We start from the raw sequence: 14309 nt of genomic DNA, 5'->3' as shown, positions 1-14309 counted from the left end.
CTGTGTGGCTGTGTGGCTGTGTGTGTGTGACTGTGTAACTGTGTGACTGTGTGGCTGTGTGACTGTGTGGCTGTGTGACTGTGTGACTATGTGACTGTGTGACTGTGTGGCTGTGTAACTGTGTGGCTGTCTGTGTGACTATGTGGCTGTCTGTGTGACTGTATGGCTGTGTGACTGTGTGGCTGTGTGGCTGAGTGACTGCATGGTTGCATGGTTGCGTGGCTGGGTGGCTGCGTGGCTGGGTGGCTGGGTGGCTGTGTGGCTGGGTAGCTGCGTGGCTGGGTGGCTGGGTGGCTGCATGGCTGTGTGGCTGGGTAGCTGCGTGGCTGGGTGGCTGGGTGGCTGCGTGGCTGTGTGGCTGCGTGGCTGGGTGGCTGCATTGCTGGGTGGCTGTGTGGCTGTGTGGTTGGGTGGCTGGGTGGCTGCGTGGCTGGGTGGCTGCATTGCTGCATGGCTGCGTGGCTGGGTGGCTGGGTGGCTGGGTGGCTGACCCCTGGTATCCTCTCCTTCTTTATTTGCTCACCCCTTCTCATCTATTTATTCTCTCTGCCAAGCAGCCCCACCTATCCCTTTCCTGCCTAGCTATTGGCCGTTCAGCTCTTTATTAGACCAATCAGGTGTTTTGGGTGGGCAAAGTAACACAGCTTCACAGAGTTAAACAAATTCAACATAAAAGAATGCCACAATCTTTGTGCCATTAAACAAATGTTCCACAGCATAAATGAATGTAACACATCTTCAACTAATATTCCACAACATGCAATCATGTATACAACCCTGAACGCCACACAGGAAAGATGCCTTCTACCTAGGATGATAAAATTAATCACTACAGTCATAAAGCTAGCTGAACAAGTATCACCAACATGGGGAGTCTAAGACAAGGTGGTGTTTTATTGATTAGTGGTCACCCACAGCATGAGATCGTTCTTCTATTTGTGCTGACTCTGAGCTCTGGCCGTCTTATTCTCAGAGATGGCTGTGGACAGGATAGGAGTATACCAGGTAGTATGTGGTAAGCCACAGAAACACCTAAATGGAGGTGGGGAGGGAGGCTCGGCTGAATAAAAGAGCCTAGACCTGCGTTACAGGGTATTCAGTGTCTTGTACACCCATTATGCCAGCTAGATTCTACCATCAGGGTTTGATAACATTCTCTGAAAAAGAGGTAGCATAGTTAACTTTACAGACAAGGAACACGAGGGACTGCAGAAGCCCCTGTCCAGGTCACTCATTTAATGAATGGGTTTCATATTGGAACGTGGAGTCCTGTTGTGGGAATCTGGTAGGCGTCTGGAAGACCAGTGTGGTGTATAACAAAGCTGACTACGGATGATTTCCTGAACCACGATTAATTGATTGGCCTCCAAGAGCCCGCTGTGGTACTGAGGCCTCACCCACTCTAGTTCCCTTCTATGGTGTTCCTGGGTGGCCCTGGCTGTGCATTTGAGGGTGGAGCTCTGAGACCCGACTGTCTCTTGTCTCCCAGATCCCCCTGAAGCTGGGGCAGTTTGGCATACTCGTTGGGCTCATTGCTCCATGCACCTGTGATGTCCATAGGCGAACCCGCCTGGCCTCAACTGATGTCCTGTCTAGCCTGCTAGATCTTCATGGTAGGGAGAAAACAGGGCATGAGGGATGCAGTGGGGTGAAGGCTAGTTTTAGGGAATTGGTGCAGGCCTGCCATAGAGGGAAGCGCATCCCGCATGCGGGCAGGCAAGAAGACAAGAGTGTGGCCAGCATAACAAAGGTCATAGACGCTTCCAGCAGAGGCTCTTTGGATGAGGTTGAGTCACGGAGCTGGCAGATACCGAGGGAAGAGCGGTACCGGATAGAACCGAGCTGGAGGGACAGTGGAAACAGAGGCTGTGGTGGAAGTGGCGTGTGAGGAAGCCCGTCATGTAGAAGCTCAGGGGATGGAGGCCAGAAGGGAAGGGATATGCAGATGCTGGAGGGCAGCTCAGGCTGCTCACTCTCCTGCTGATCATGCCCAACTATATTCCCAACAGTGAGCCAGACTTGCTCCTTGTGGGGAGCTACCAAGGAGCAGGAGCTGAAGAAATGTAAGGAGGACCTGCAGGACACAGACATGGACAAGATTTCCAGTGCCTCCTCCAGAATTGCCAAGGTGACGCTGGGCTGTGCCTGGGGTGCCCCACTTTCTTCTGCTGGCTGTCCAGCTAATATTGTCACCCTGGGGGTTCCTTCTCAGCAGCCTTTGGTATGTAAAATAGGACACATCTGTATTGAAATAGTTCACAGTGGCTGGGACATTAAGGGCTGAGTCCTCCTAGTCCCTAGTGAGTACAGAGAGGACTGTGGGAAAGGTCCAGATTGACCCTCTGTACTGGCAGTCTGGGTTGCTGTTTTATTACTGTGTTTTAATACATGTGCCATGGCTAAGGCAACTTTTATAATAGAAAACATTTCATTGGGAGCTTGCTTAGAGTTTCAGAAGCTTAGTCCATTATCATCATGGCGGTGGGGAGCACGGCGGCGGGGAGCACGGCGGCAGGGAGCACGGCGGCAGGGAGTACGGTGGCATGGTGGCAGGGGGCATGGTGACAGGGGGCATGGTGACAGGGGGCATGGTGACAGGGGGCATGGTGACAGGGGCATGGTGACAGGGGGCATGGTGACAGAGGGCATGGTGACAGGAGGCATGGTGGCAGGGGGCATGGTGGCAGGCAGGTGTGGTGCTGGACAAGTAGCTGAGAGCTAAATCCTGATCCACAAGAAGAAAAAGAGACTGGACCTGGCATAGGCTTTTGTAACCCCAAAGCCCACCCCCAAAGACACACTTCCTCCAACAAGGCCACACCTCCTAACCTGTCTAATCCTGTTAAAGAGTTCCACTCCCTGGTGACTAAGAATTCAAATATATGAGGCCATTTTTATTCAAACCACCATACTGGCATTAGCTCCTGGACTGCTGGTGGCACACTGACAGGTAGGAGTGCTCAGAACCACAAAAGCAGGTGTTAAGCCTCAAAGGCATGGGTTGTAAAGTCATTCCTGCCTCGGAGGCAAAAGCAGCTTTCTTGGTGCCGACGGGAGTTTGTGTAGCTGCACAGTGAGGCCAGAGAGTGCCTGCAAGACAGCGCTGTGAAGACAGGAAGGACTTGTAGGAGATGCAGGCAGAGTAAGAGGCCGCCGTGAGGCGTGAGAGAGGCTGGGTGCACTCTGGCAGCCTTGGAAAACTCGTTAGCCTTCTAGGACAAGGGAGTGGAGGGAGGAGGCCTGGAATTCCGTCTGGCTCTGGTCCTAGGTGGTCTGCCCGGAGTTCAACTGCGACGAAGTTGTGTCTCTCATCCAGAAGCTCTGTGAGAACATCGGGGCCATGGATCTGCAGCATGACCGGGCCGCTGTCACCTGGATAGGCATCTTCCTCCAGATGCGGGTCAAGGAGCTGGAGGACAAGGTAGCCAAGCCCAGCAGGGGCTGCTTGGGATTAAGACAGGGTCTGACCAGTGTACACAAGTGTGGGCTGGGGAAGTAGACAGCTTCCACCCTAACCAGGGGTGCTGAAGAAGATAAAACAGAGTTCTAGCGTGAGAAAGCTGTTGAATTGCTACTGGCCAGTGAGTAGATGAGGGACCACGGGTGTCAGGATCTTGTCAGGGGGGCATGCAACTGCGCCATCTGAAGACACAATGAAAATTGTGGGCTGCTGGAGAAGGTTTGGGGGGCTTCAACTCACCCACCCTGCTCCCTGAAAGTGGGAGTGTCCTACAGGGCCTCCAAACTAGTTTTCTTTTCTCTTGCTAAGATAAAGCACACTGACCAAACACAACTCAGGAAAGACATGGGTTGAACTGGTGTACTTCTTTTACTCTTGCATATTTGGGGGCACAGCCTAGGAAAGCCACTGCTCACAGTGGCTGGGTCTTTCCACCTTGATTAACAATTAAAACACCCCACCACCACACACAGAGACCCGCCTATGTAGGCCAACCTGACCTAGAAGATTCCTTATTAAGATTCTCTTCCCAAGTAACTCTAAGTTGGGTTGATAATTAAAAATAGCCAGCCTCAGTCCCAAATACCTCCCTCACCCAGAAGATGCCCATGCCCTCCTCAGGTGGCCGAGATACTGGGTGCCATCCTGGTCCACCTTCCAGTAGTGGACCACCCAGAGGTGAGGCGGCACCTCATTGAAGGCATCCTCCTGCTGGCGCACTACCACCAGGAGACGGTCCTCACGTCGCTCTTGAGGCAGCCACTGCCCATGGAGAGGTGAGAGCCACGCATGGAAGGGCGATGTGGCCGGAAGGCCAAAGTCCTGGGCAGCGCCTTACACTGTTTCTCATGCGGGAAGCACTTGCCTCTGCCGAGCCACTGATCCAGACCCCAGACTTATCCCATCATCAGGTAGAGCTTGAATCTCATAGCTCCTCTCTTGTCCTGGTTGTCCCTTCTGGGACAACATCCACAGAACCTAGGGCATTCTCTCATGACAGCACTCCCCTGTGGTTCCTCAGGTCTGTACCTCTGAGTCTCTGTACCTTTCAGAGTGTGTCCCAGGAGGGCAAGGGACTTTTCTAAGTTTCCAAGGGATAGCAGTCCCCTCTTATTTATTTTTATTGTTTGTTTCCGGGTATGTGGGTACATATGTCACGTGTGCGCGGGTACCCCGAGAGGCCAGAAGACAGTGTCAGACTCCCTAGAGCTGAAGTTTATCACGTGATTGCGGGTGCTGCGAACTGAAGTCAGGCCCTCTGCATTTCAGTACCAGCTCCTAAGTGCTTGAGCCAACCTGCCAGGGCCATCTTCCCTCTTCCCCACTTCATCTTTACTGATACTGACAATTCCAGGGTATAGGCAGGGTTGCGCCAAATCTAGGAAGTAAGTATGCGAAGATTCCAGAATTCACTTGGGTGGGGCCCAGAAAGAGGCCACAGCCATTCCCCAGAGCAGCAGGGCTCTGCTGATTGGTGCTGATCAGGAAGATGAGGCTGACTTAGAATATTTCCCGACAAGCCTCACATCCACAGCCGCAGGGATGATGTGTGTGAATTCTCATAGGTGTGGTCTGCAGGGTGCGTGGGGGAGGGGCGGGCTGTTCGTATTTTGTGATTTTTTTTTTAAAGGCTTAGAGGATCAGAGCTGGGTAGGCAGGGTCATCTTACAGTGTACAGCTATCCGCTGATACGCCGGCCTTAATGGTTTTCTTGGTGGCAACGCCACAGGCTAGCCGTCACTCCCTCCAAATCTGTCTTGGTTAGCTGTCGCTGTTGAACCACAGTGACGCAGAAACTTTTGAGGAACGCAGCAGTTAGCACATGGCTTCCATGGACCAGAAGCTTGGAAGTGGTTTAGTTGGTCCCCTCATTCAGGGTAACACCAGACGCCACTAAGGTGACACCTGACTGGGATTCAGATCCCAAAGTCTTGCCAGGGGCATGGCGTGTTGGTAGAATTCAGACGAGTGCTGTAAGTTCTTGCTTTGGACACCTCCGTGGCTCTTGTATTTGGTGCTAAGGGGCAGGGTGCGCCCACCTCTGCATCAGCTTCCTAGCACTAGTATCGAGCTACGTCACACCCTACCCTGAATTCTCCCGCCCAGGCCCTTGCACCGGCTCTGTGTGTCGGAACACACAGTTTGTCACATTGTCTGTTTATTGGCTATGCTTGTTTGCTTTCACTCTCTAGACTTTTCCAGATCCCTAGGTATCCATGGGTCTCTGTCCCCAGCACGCTGTCAGTCCACAAGGCATTTCCCAACCCAGCAGGGCACAGGCTTGGATTTGTGGTCAAGGAGGCTATCTTCTTTCTAATTTAATATTATTTTCATCTTTTAGTTTGTTTGTTTCTATTTGAGACGTGTAGTCCAGACTGGCCTCAAACCCTTTATGAAGCTGAAGCTGGCCTTGAACGCCTGATCCTCCTGCCTCTACCTCCCAAGTGAGGGATTACAGGCTTGCGCCACCATGCCTATCTCAAGAAGTCCTTTTTTCAAAGGTAGTTTGGCAGGCCACTTGTTCTCTGGAACCTTATTCTCCTCTTCTGTGGCATATGGAGAAAAAAATACCCTCCTGGAATCGGCCCGCAGGATTTAACTGGTGGCCGTGTGTGAGGATTCTTTCCCCTCCCCTACACCTCTGTCTCTTGTGGCCATTCTCCTCCCCAAACTCCTGGGACATATTTTGGGAGGACTATCTGATTTAAAAAAAAAAATCCCTGCTGGGCGGTGGTGACACACGCCTTTAATCCCAGCAATTAGGAGGCAGAGGCAGGCTGATATCTGTGAGTTCGAGGCCAGCCTGGTCTAGAAAAGCTAGTTCCAGGACAGGAACCAAAAGCTACGGAGAAACCCTGTCTCGAAAATCAAAAAAAAAAAAAAAAAAAAAAAAAAAAAGCCCTGCAAACTGCTTGATGCTTCTTTAGGCTCTTAGACATCATTGGCTGTTCCCAGGAAGTCAACAGGTGGGAGGCCTGATAAAGCCAGGGGCCCTGTGGATTTCTCCCTGATACCCTAGAAAGAGGGAGGGACCAAGCCTGGTTATGCGACCTTTAATGGCTCTGGTGGTCACCTAGAATTCAACTGTTTGCACAGGGGTCACCAAGGAGTGGCATAAAGAGTGCCAATCAGCCAGAAGTTCACTACCCTTTGTTCCTTCTTCCACTAGCCACCTGACAGAGGTGTGGCTGGCCGTGGCGGAGAACGTGCCTTTCGCAAGGACCATGCTCCATGGCTTGCTGGGCCGGCTGCAGTCAAGGTTCACCGCCAGGATAAACGCCACCTCCAAAGCCGACATCTGGCGCCTGGCGGCTGTGGACCCTCTGATGGTGAGTGCAGAGGCAGGGGCCGGGCTCCCTAGGGAACTCAGGGTAGAACGGACCAGCCCTTCTCCCTGCAGACGCTGTGTACCATATGGCTCCTCATGGAGAAGATGGACCAGGACGACAAGTTCCCAGACCTGTTCCCAGACCTGCTGTACACCTTCCTGTTGCAGCTTGGCAGCAGCCATGGACCAGAGGCTTCCTCACCCGTCCTGAAGACCTGGAGGCTGGTCCACACAGGGTCCCTGCCCCAGGAGATGACCCTGCAGAGGTGCTGGAGAACAGATGGGCGGAAGGGAGGGACCCGGTGCAAGGCAGCAGGCTTGGGCTGAAGCTGCTCTCCAGCTTTTCCCTAGAAGGCCTTCCGGGAGTGGGTGGGAATGATTTTACTCACAACCTTTCCCCATGTGTGTCCAGCGTGCTGTAGGCTTCAGAGTTTGGAGACTTCTGTCTCATGACCACTGCCCTTGGTCCTCTTCAGCAGCCTTATCCTGGCTCACCTCTCTCCAGGATCACCATCAAATCCATGCGACTTTTGGTCAAGAGACTCAACAGAGAGCCCCTGGAACAGGCCTTGGAGGAACAGTCCGTGTGGTCCCTGTTGGAGAACGGAGGCACCTTCCTAGCAGGAGTGAGCCTGATGGCCAGGTGGGGCCAGGTCTCACGGGGGTTCAAGGGCTCCACAGAGGTTTAGCTTGGTGCATGGCACAGCTAGACGTCTCATTCCTGGGATCACTTACATGCTGATGGATGCCCTGGATTCTGGAGTGGCAGTGGGACCAGGAAATGAGAGACCAGAGAGAGAAGGGCCCCCCAAGGCCACAGGAGATCTCTGAGCATTCTGGTCTGACCATCACAACCTGAGTATTTAACTGGTACCCTGGCCCCTACCATCAGCTAGCCAGAGATGCTTAAGAGATCTGTCTCAGTCCCCCTTCAAGCTGGCTTCAGGGTAGAGGGTAGGAGCAGGGCTGATAGCCCTCCCCCCTGTGCTGTCCTTCTTTTCTCCTCAGGCTGTGCATGCAGAATGCAGAGAGCTACATGCAGAGGCTGGCAGAGCTGATGCTCACGGGCATGGGCTCCGAGGTCCTGAGCTGCTGCGTCAGCAGCACAGCCATCTGTGTGGAAGTGAGGCATCCAGCCCTGGGAAGGGAGGGAGGGTGGGGTGTGAGTGGGTAGTGGATACTTGTCTCCAGGCTTCCTAGGATGGCACATTATTGGTGTGAAGAGACCATGACCATGGCAACTCTCTTTTGTTGTTGTTGTTGTTTTTGTTTTGTTTTTTTCAAGACAGGGTTTCTCTGTAGCTTTGGAGCCTGTCCTGGAGCAACTTATTGTAGACCATGCTGGCCTCGAACTCACAGAGATCCGCCTGCCTCTGCCTCCCGAGTGCTGGGATTAAAGGCGTGCGCCACCACTGCCTGGCCATGGCAACTCTTATAAAGGAAAACATTCAATTGAGGCAGGGCTTACAGTTTCAGAGGTTCATTCCATTATCAGCGTGCAGGCAGACGTGGTGCTGGAGGACTTACTGAGAGTGCCACATCTTGCAGGCAACAGGAAGTCAACTCCAGACTCTAGGCTGTATCCTGAGCATAGGAAACCTCAAAGCCCACCTTCACAGTGACACACTTCCTCCAGCAAGGCCCTACCCACTCCAACAAAGGCACACCTCCTAACAGCACCTCGCCCTATGAGGTTATGGGGCCATTTACATTCAAACCACCACACACATTTCCAGGGCAGGCACCTGGTCTTTGGGGACCTGAGCTTAGGGGACAGATCATGCTCTGTATGGGTCTTCCCTCCTTCACTACACCTGGTCTAATTACATTGTGGGCAAGCAGAGGCTGAGACACAGCCTGTGTCCGCAGGGAACCAGGCAAAAGGATCTCCTCAGCTTGGGCTGAGAGTGTTTCCCTGGACAGCTCGAGGAGGTGCTCACCTTGCCACAGGAAAACAGGGAGGGCATCAGGGCTTGTTACTCTATCGTGTGGTTAGAGCATTCATGGAGGGAAGCTCAGAGGAGCTGGCCAGGGAACCCTTGGGAGAAGTGTTATTGTATCGCTTTGCCGTAAGGATCAAAGCAGCCCAGGGCAGCAGACAGCAAACCTGTGAGAGGCCTCATAGTTAAGGAGTTTTCCTGACTTGGGGGTCATGGGAGACCCAGTTATTTGTGAGGAGAGAGCCACAGAAAGTATGCATGGTTGGGTTCCCAATGGACACGAATCCTTAAACTAAACACAATCTCCATGTGTCATTATCCCTTGAGATGTGTCCTAGTACTAAATACGTGAAAATGAGCCCTGGCTCTGGACTGCGTCCCAGTAACAAGGCTTTCTTGGGTTCATAGATTCCTTCCATGTTTGTGCCTCTGAAAACCATCCAAAATCGTTATGGGAAGAGATGACAGAGTGCAGTGGCTGGAAGCTGAGCTAAGGGTCAGGCACTGGGCAGGGTGGTGGGAGTAGATACAGAGGCTGAGCCAAAGGGCCTGGTGAGGAGTTTGGATTTTGCCCTGTAGGGTTTGTAACATGAGGGTATGGTCATTACTCGCCAACTCTGTTTGTCCTTCCTGGGAGCTCCTCAAGACGTTTAGAGGAACAGAAGAGCTGTGTGGGCTTCAGGGGCCTCAAGGCACTGGACATGGCAGTGAAAACCAGGTTCTGCCCCAGAAGCCACCAACTTGATGTTTAGTTTCCTTTAGGTATCTTTAAAACACTCTCATGAGGCTAGGACACCAGTCTCAGCACCCGAAGTGCTTACTGTGTAAGCCTGATGACCTGAGTTCAGACCCCAGGACCCCCAGAAAAGCTGAGCATAGAGCTATGACTAAAACCCCAGAGTTGGTGGGGTAAGGTGTGGAGAAGGTACATCCGGGAGATTTACTGGCTAGAGATCCGGGTTCAGGGAGAGACCCTGCAGGCCAGGAGTGGTGGGTGGCACATGCCTTTAATGCCACCACTCAGAAGTCAGAAGCAGGCGCATGCCTCTGTATGTTCAAGGACGACCTGATATACAGAGCGAAACCCTGTCTCTAAACAAAACAACAAAAAAATAAGGCGAGGGCTGGAGAGATGGCTAAGAGTTAAGAGTGGTTAAGAGCATTGCCTGCTCTTCCAAGGGTTCTGAGTTCAATTCCCAGCAACCACATGGTGGCTCACAACCATCTGTAATGAGGTCTGGTGCCCTCTTCTGGCCTGCAGACATACATACAGATAGACTATTTTATACATAATGAATAAATTAAAAAAAATAAGGTGAAAAACCACAGATGACGCTACCTTCAGCCTCTGGCCTCCACAGGTGTATTTGCCTGCAAACTAGTGTGTGCTTGCATACACATAATTAAAAAATACTCAGGTGTTTTTGAGCGTGTGCGTGCACACACCACACATACACACACTTAAAAATACTCAGGTGGCCGGGCGGTGGTGGCTCACGCCTTTAATCCCAGCACTTTGGAGGCAGAAGCAGGAGGATCCCTGTGAGTTCGAGGCCAGCCTGGTCTACAAGAGCTAGTTCCAGGACAGGCTCCAAAGCTACAGAAAAACCTGTCTCAAACAAACAAACAACAACAAAAAAAACTACCACAGAATAAACAAAACAATACTCAGGTGTTATTGAGCATGCACACACACATGCACCCACCCCACAGGTTCCCCACTGGCCCAAAGTCTTGGCACTCTTAAGTACAGCCCGATGGAGATTCTGTCAACTATCCTTATTCATGCTTCTGCACACTTCTGTTCAGACACCAGTAGGTGAGGGTTTTACCCATGGCAGCTTGGCTGCCATCTTAAGTGAAGAAATTAATTATGAGGTAGGCCTGTCTCTACAAGAGGCAGCACTTACCTGTTACTTTCCCACATGGTTCCTTACTAAATGCTACAGCAAGCCTGAGGCAGTTGTATCACCCCCTCTTCTGGATGAGAAGACAGAGGCACTTGGTCCCCTCCCTTCCTCTCACAGAGTGGCCATTCTCTGTGTTGCCCCCGACTTCTCTGCCTTGTTGCTGAGTAGCTGGACCTCCATGGTGGGTAACCACAACACTCCCTTTTCTAGTTCATGAGCGACCCGGTTCTGCACCAGGAGAAGCTGCTGAGGCCGGTGGTGCTGAAGCTGGAGAAGGGTGCAGGGCAGGACAAAGATGAAACCTTGCAGGTGCTCTCTCTGCGTGCCCTGGGCAACATGGCTCTCGGTGCTCCTCGGAAGGTATCAGACGGGCACTGGCTCAGGTGTCAGGGGCTTGAGGGCTTTGTGGGCACACTCCTCCAGGAAGTGTGGGGTGCAGCTGAGTGATCGGAATTCCTCTAGGTGAAGCAGTATCGAAAACTCCTGCTGGAGAAGTGCCTGGGTTCCCTGCAGGGACAGGCGAGCTGCAGTGTGATGGCTGAAGCCATGGAGGCCCTGACCAAGATCCTGGCTGAGCTCCGAGAGGGGGACATAGGATCTTCATTTGAAGCCATCTCTGAACAGTGCAGGGCATTCTTCGACAGCGTGAGTGCAGATAAGAGCTTCCCTCCGTATCTGTGTGTCCTCTTGCTTTAAGACAACACCCGAGACTGGAGGATTTATAAAGCGTAACGATCTATGCAGCCTGTGGTTCTGGAGTCTGTGGTATCTGAGAGCACGGTGCTTGCTTTTGTTAAGGGCCTTCTGCTGTGTTGTATTGAGATGGAGTGAGTGCGCTAGCTCGGATCCTTTCTTATTATAAGGCCACTAAGGCCACCATGAGAACGCCACCCTCAGAATCTCATGCTGATTCCCTCCAAAGGTCCCACCTACAAACGCCATCTATATATGATTTGGGGGACTAAGCTTCCCACACGTGGACTCTAGGTTGGGGCACATTCAAGTCACAGCACCCTGTGTTTCACAGCACCCTGTGTTTGACAGCACGAAGATGTGTCCGGGGGCAGAATGAGCTGTTTCTCCATGGTGTGGTGTAACGTTCCTTGACTGATCTTGGGGTCCTGTAGCAACCATGCCTTATGCCAAGAGCCAGAGAATCAGCACCTTAGAATCCGAGGGCTCTGGTGCTTCTACCTTACGAGGAAGAGAGCCCAGTCACCCCTTGCAGCTCACATATACTCTCTGGGCGTCTGTGGAGACTGGAGCTGGGCAGGCAACACGGTGCATCCCTATTCCATTTGAACCCTTATACACTCCCTTGGGGTGGACCCCAAGCTAGAGTCATGCCCGGTCTCTTGAGTGCTACATGAACCCTGAGGAAGGAGGGACTGTCCTGCTGAATGGTTCCAGAAAGCTCTGTGGAAACCAAGGCATTGGAACGGCCCCTGGAGGAAGGCTGGGTTCCTTCCTGGCTTCTCGCCCTCATCCCACTTGTACCTCTTGGTTTCAGGAGAGCGAGATGATGCGTTTGAAGGCCTTCACCCTCTTCGGGAAGCTGGCGAAGGTGGTTGGGATTTCCAAGAAGCATTTCTTCAAAGGGGAGGTGAAGAGAGGCTGGGTCTCCCTCATGCTGCACTGCCAGGACCCCTGCCCCAGTGTAGCTCAGGTAACACACACCCTCCTCTGTGTCCTATCATCTGGGGCTGCAGTGCCCAAGGGGAAAGGTGCCTTGGTTCTGCTGGCTCAGTGAGCTACCGGATTTTCTCCTTTTACTCCACATCTGCCCCATCCCTTATGCATGCTGGGATAGAAATCATGCCAGGGACTCCAAAAGGGAGCTTATGAAAACTAGTGTCTTTATTTCCTTTCCCTCTATTCAGGTACCTGGACGTGGTCCCATTTAAAATTTGTCTTAAACTTCCCCTTACAGGTCCCTGTGGGTATCCTCGTTAGGGCTGCTAGGAGTTGAGAGGGCCCAGCTTCTTCTGTCACATCTTTGGGAGGGGGAGGAATGGGGTGGGAGAGGGTAGAGTAGGAGGCCTGCCCATCCAAAATGTGCTCCTGGCTCCAACTCCTGCGGGGCTGCCCTAAGGGTAAAGGTGTTGGCTGGAGGGGCGTGTCAGGGGCCACTGACCTGCAAGGGCTTATCACAGGTCCTCCAGCCTGGCTTTCCTTTGCTCTAGGGGCCGTTCTGGGGCTACCCTCTCACTCCGCGGGTGAGATGTTACCCAGCGGCCTGCTTGTTGATGTTTCTCCTGCTGTCTTGTGTCCTGCGTCCCTTCAGGCATGTCTGGCTACCATGTTCCAGTGTGTGCATTTCTGGGGCTGGAAGTCCCTGGAGAGTTCCTTTGGTCACAGCAATGACAGCATCAATGACCAGATGACAGTTTTTCAGACGAACATGTGCTCCGTACTGGTGAGGAGGCCAGGGGGCGGGGGGCCACAAGGTTGGACTTATGACCCCACGTTTACCCAATGGGACAATGCGAGGGTGCCCACATTAACTTTTATAACTGCCACAATCAGAGTAGAGACAAAAGCTAATTTTGACAATAGGATTTATTTAGATCCAGGTAACTAAATTGTGATCAAGCCCAGGAAGGTCCCTGATATTCCCATAGGCCATGTTCCTACGCTCAGGGGCCAAGAGTGGCCAGTAGCTGGTAATTTGGACAGCACAGGTTCACAAATACATTCAATGGGCACAAGAGTCAGATAATGAAACCAAGAGCTAAGGGTCATTACTGGGCCCAGCTACCCTGCTGGGTGGCGCTCTTGCCTGCTATGGCCAAGCACTGACTCATCAGATGGGAGTGTCTGTCCCCATCTCACCCTCGACAATCATGTGGCACTTGTTTTTGCAGGCCCAGAAAAAGCCTGCTATTCTTTGTGGCTTCCTGGTAGAAACAACAACCTTCATGAAGAACAACTTGTCAAGGATTAGAATCTCTGCCTGTGCCTTGGCAGGTGAATGGACAGATGTCCTCAGGCTAAGGGGAGTCTTGAAGCCCCAGGACTGGATGGAGAGACAAGTGTCTGGGCTGGGCTGAGAACCTAGGTCTGTCTACCTTACAGTAGTTCTAGCTCACAGGGTTCCATGCTTGCTTGAATAAGGGTGCTCACTACCAACTTCAGCCTGACAACACTTGACAGATATCTTCGTAGGTTAACCTGCACCTCTTGCAAGGAGGGAGGCAGAACTGTCTGCTGACTACTCCCTGGTATAATGAGTACCTCTGTCATTTCAGGAATTATCATGAAGCAGCTGTCTGCCCATTATCTGAAGAAGATGGACCTTGTGGGACTTCGGAATTGTTAAGTAGCACAGACTCAGTTGTAGAAATTTATGACTGACACTTTGAGACCATGATGGGTAAGAGGGAATAGCTGGACCTTGGGATTGCACGTAGGGAGAGATTCCAGGGCCATTTGGTAGGTGGAGCCCACGCCACCCCCATTCTCAGATACTTCAGCTGCCTCTGCCCCAATCCCACAGCCAAGGTGGTGTGTGTCAGGAGTCCCGACAGGTCTGTGGAGAGTGTGGGAACACTTAGGCCTATGGCCCACTTTTGACTCCACACCAGGTTCCCGGGGGGGGGGGTGTCCCTGCTGGTGTCAGCCTGCCTCCCTCTGCAGAGTTCATGTGGTCCTGACCAGGCCTGTTCTTCCCT

The 14309-nt window shown here is 52.5% G+C and overlaps 1 protein-coding gene across 1 annotated transcript in view; it reads left to right on the top strand.

The window, feature by feature from the left end:
• The window catches only part of Mroh2a (maestro heat like repeat family member 2A), a 39034-nt gene that overhangs the window by 24539 nt on the left and 186 nt on the right, over positions 1-14309 (top strand). Inside the window, 14 exon segments of the mRNA XM_026786456.1 lie at positions 1490-1613; positions 2010-2128; positions 3269-3421; positions 4082-4236; positions 6630-6789; positions 6861-7090; positions 7294-7431; positions 7797-7923; positions 10849-10998; positions 11101-11283; positions 12149-12304; positions 12923-13054; positions 13503-13605; positions 13887-13952. Coding sequence (XP_026642257.1) covers positions 1490-1613; positions 2010-2128; positions 3269-3421; positions 4082-4236; positions 6630-6789; positions 6861-7090; positions 7294-7431; positions 7797-7923; positions 10849-10998; positions 11101-11283; positions 12149-12304; positions 12923-13054; positions 13503-13605; positions 13887-13952 — 1996 coding nt within the window.

This window comes from Microtus ochrogaster, linkage group LG4, assembly GCF_000317375.1.
Source record: "Microtus ochrogaster isolate Prairie Vole_2 linkage group LG4, MicOch1.0, whole genome shotgun sequence".
Lineage (NCBI taxonomy): Eukaryota > Metazoa > Chordata > Mammalia > Rodentia > Cricetidae > Microtus > Microtus ochrogaster.
The sequence above is the reverse complement of the archived record's forward strand: the minus strand, read 5'-3'. Positions and strand labels throughout refer to the sequence as shown.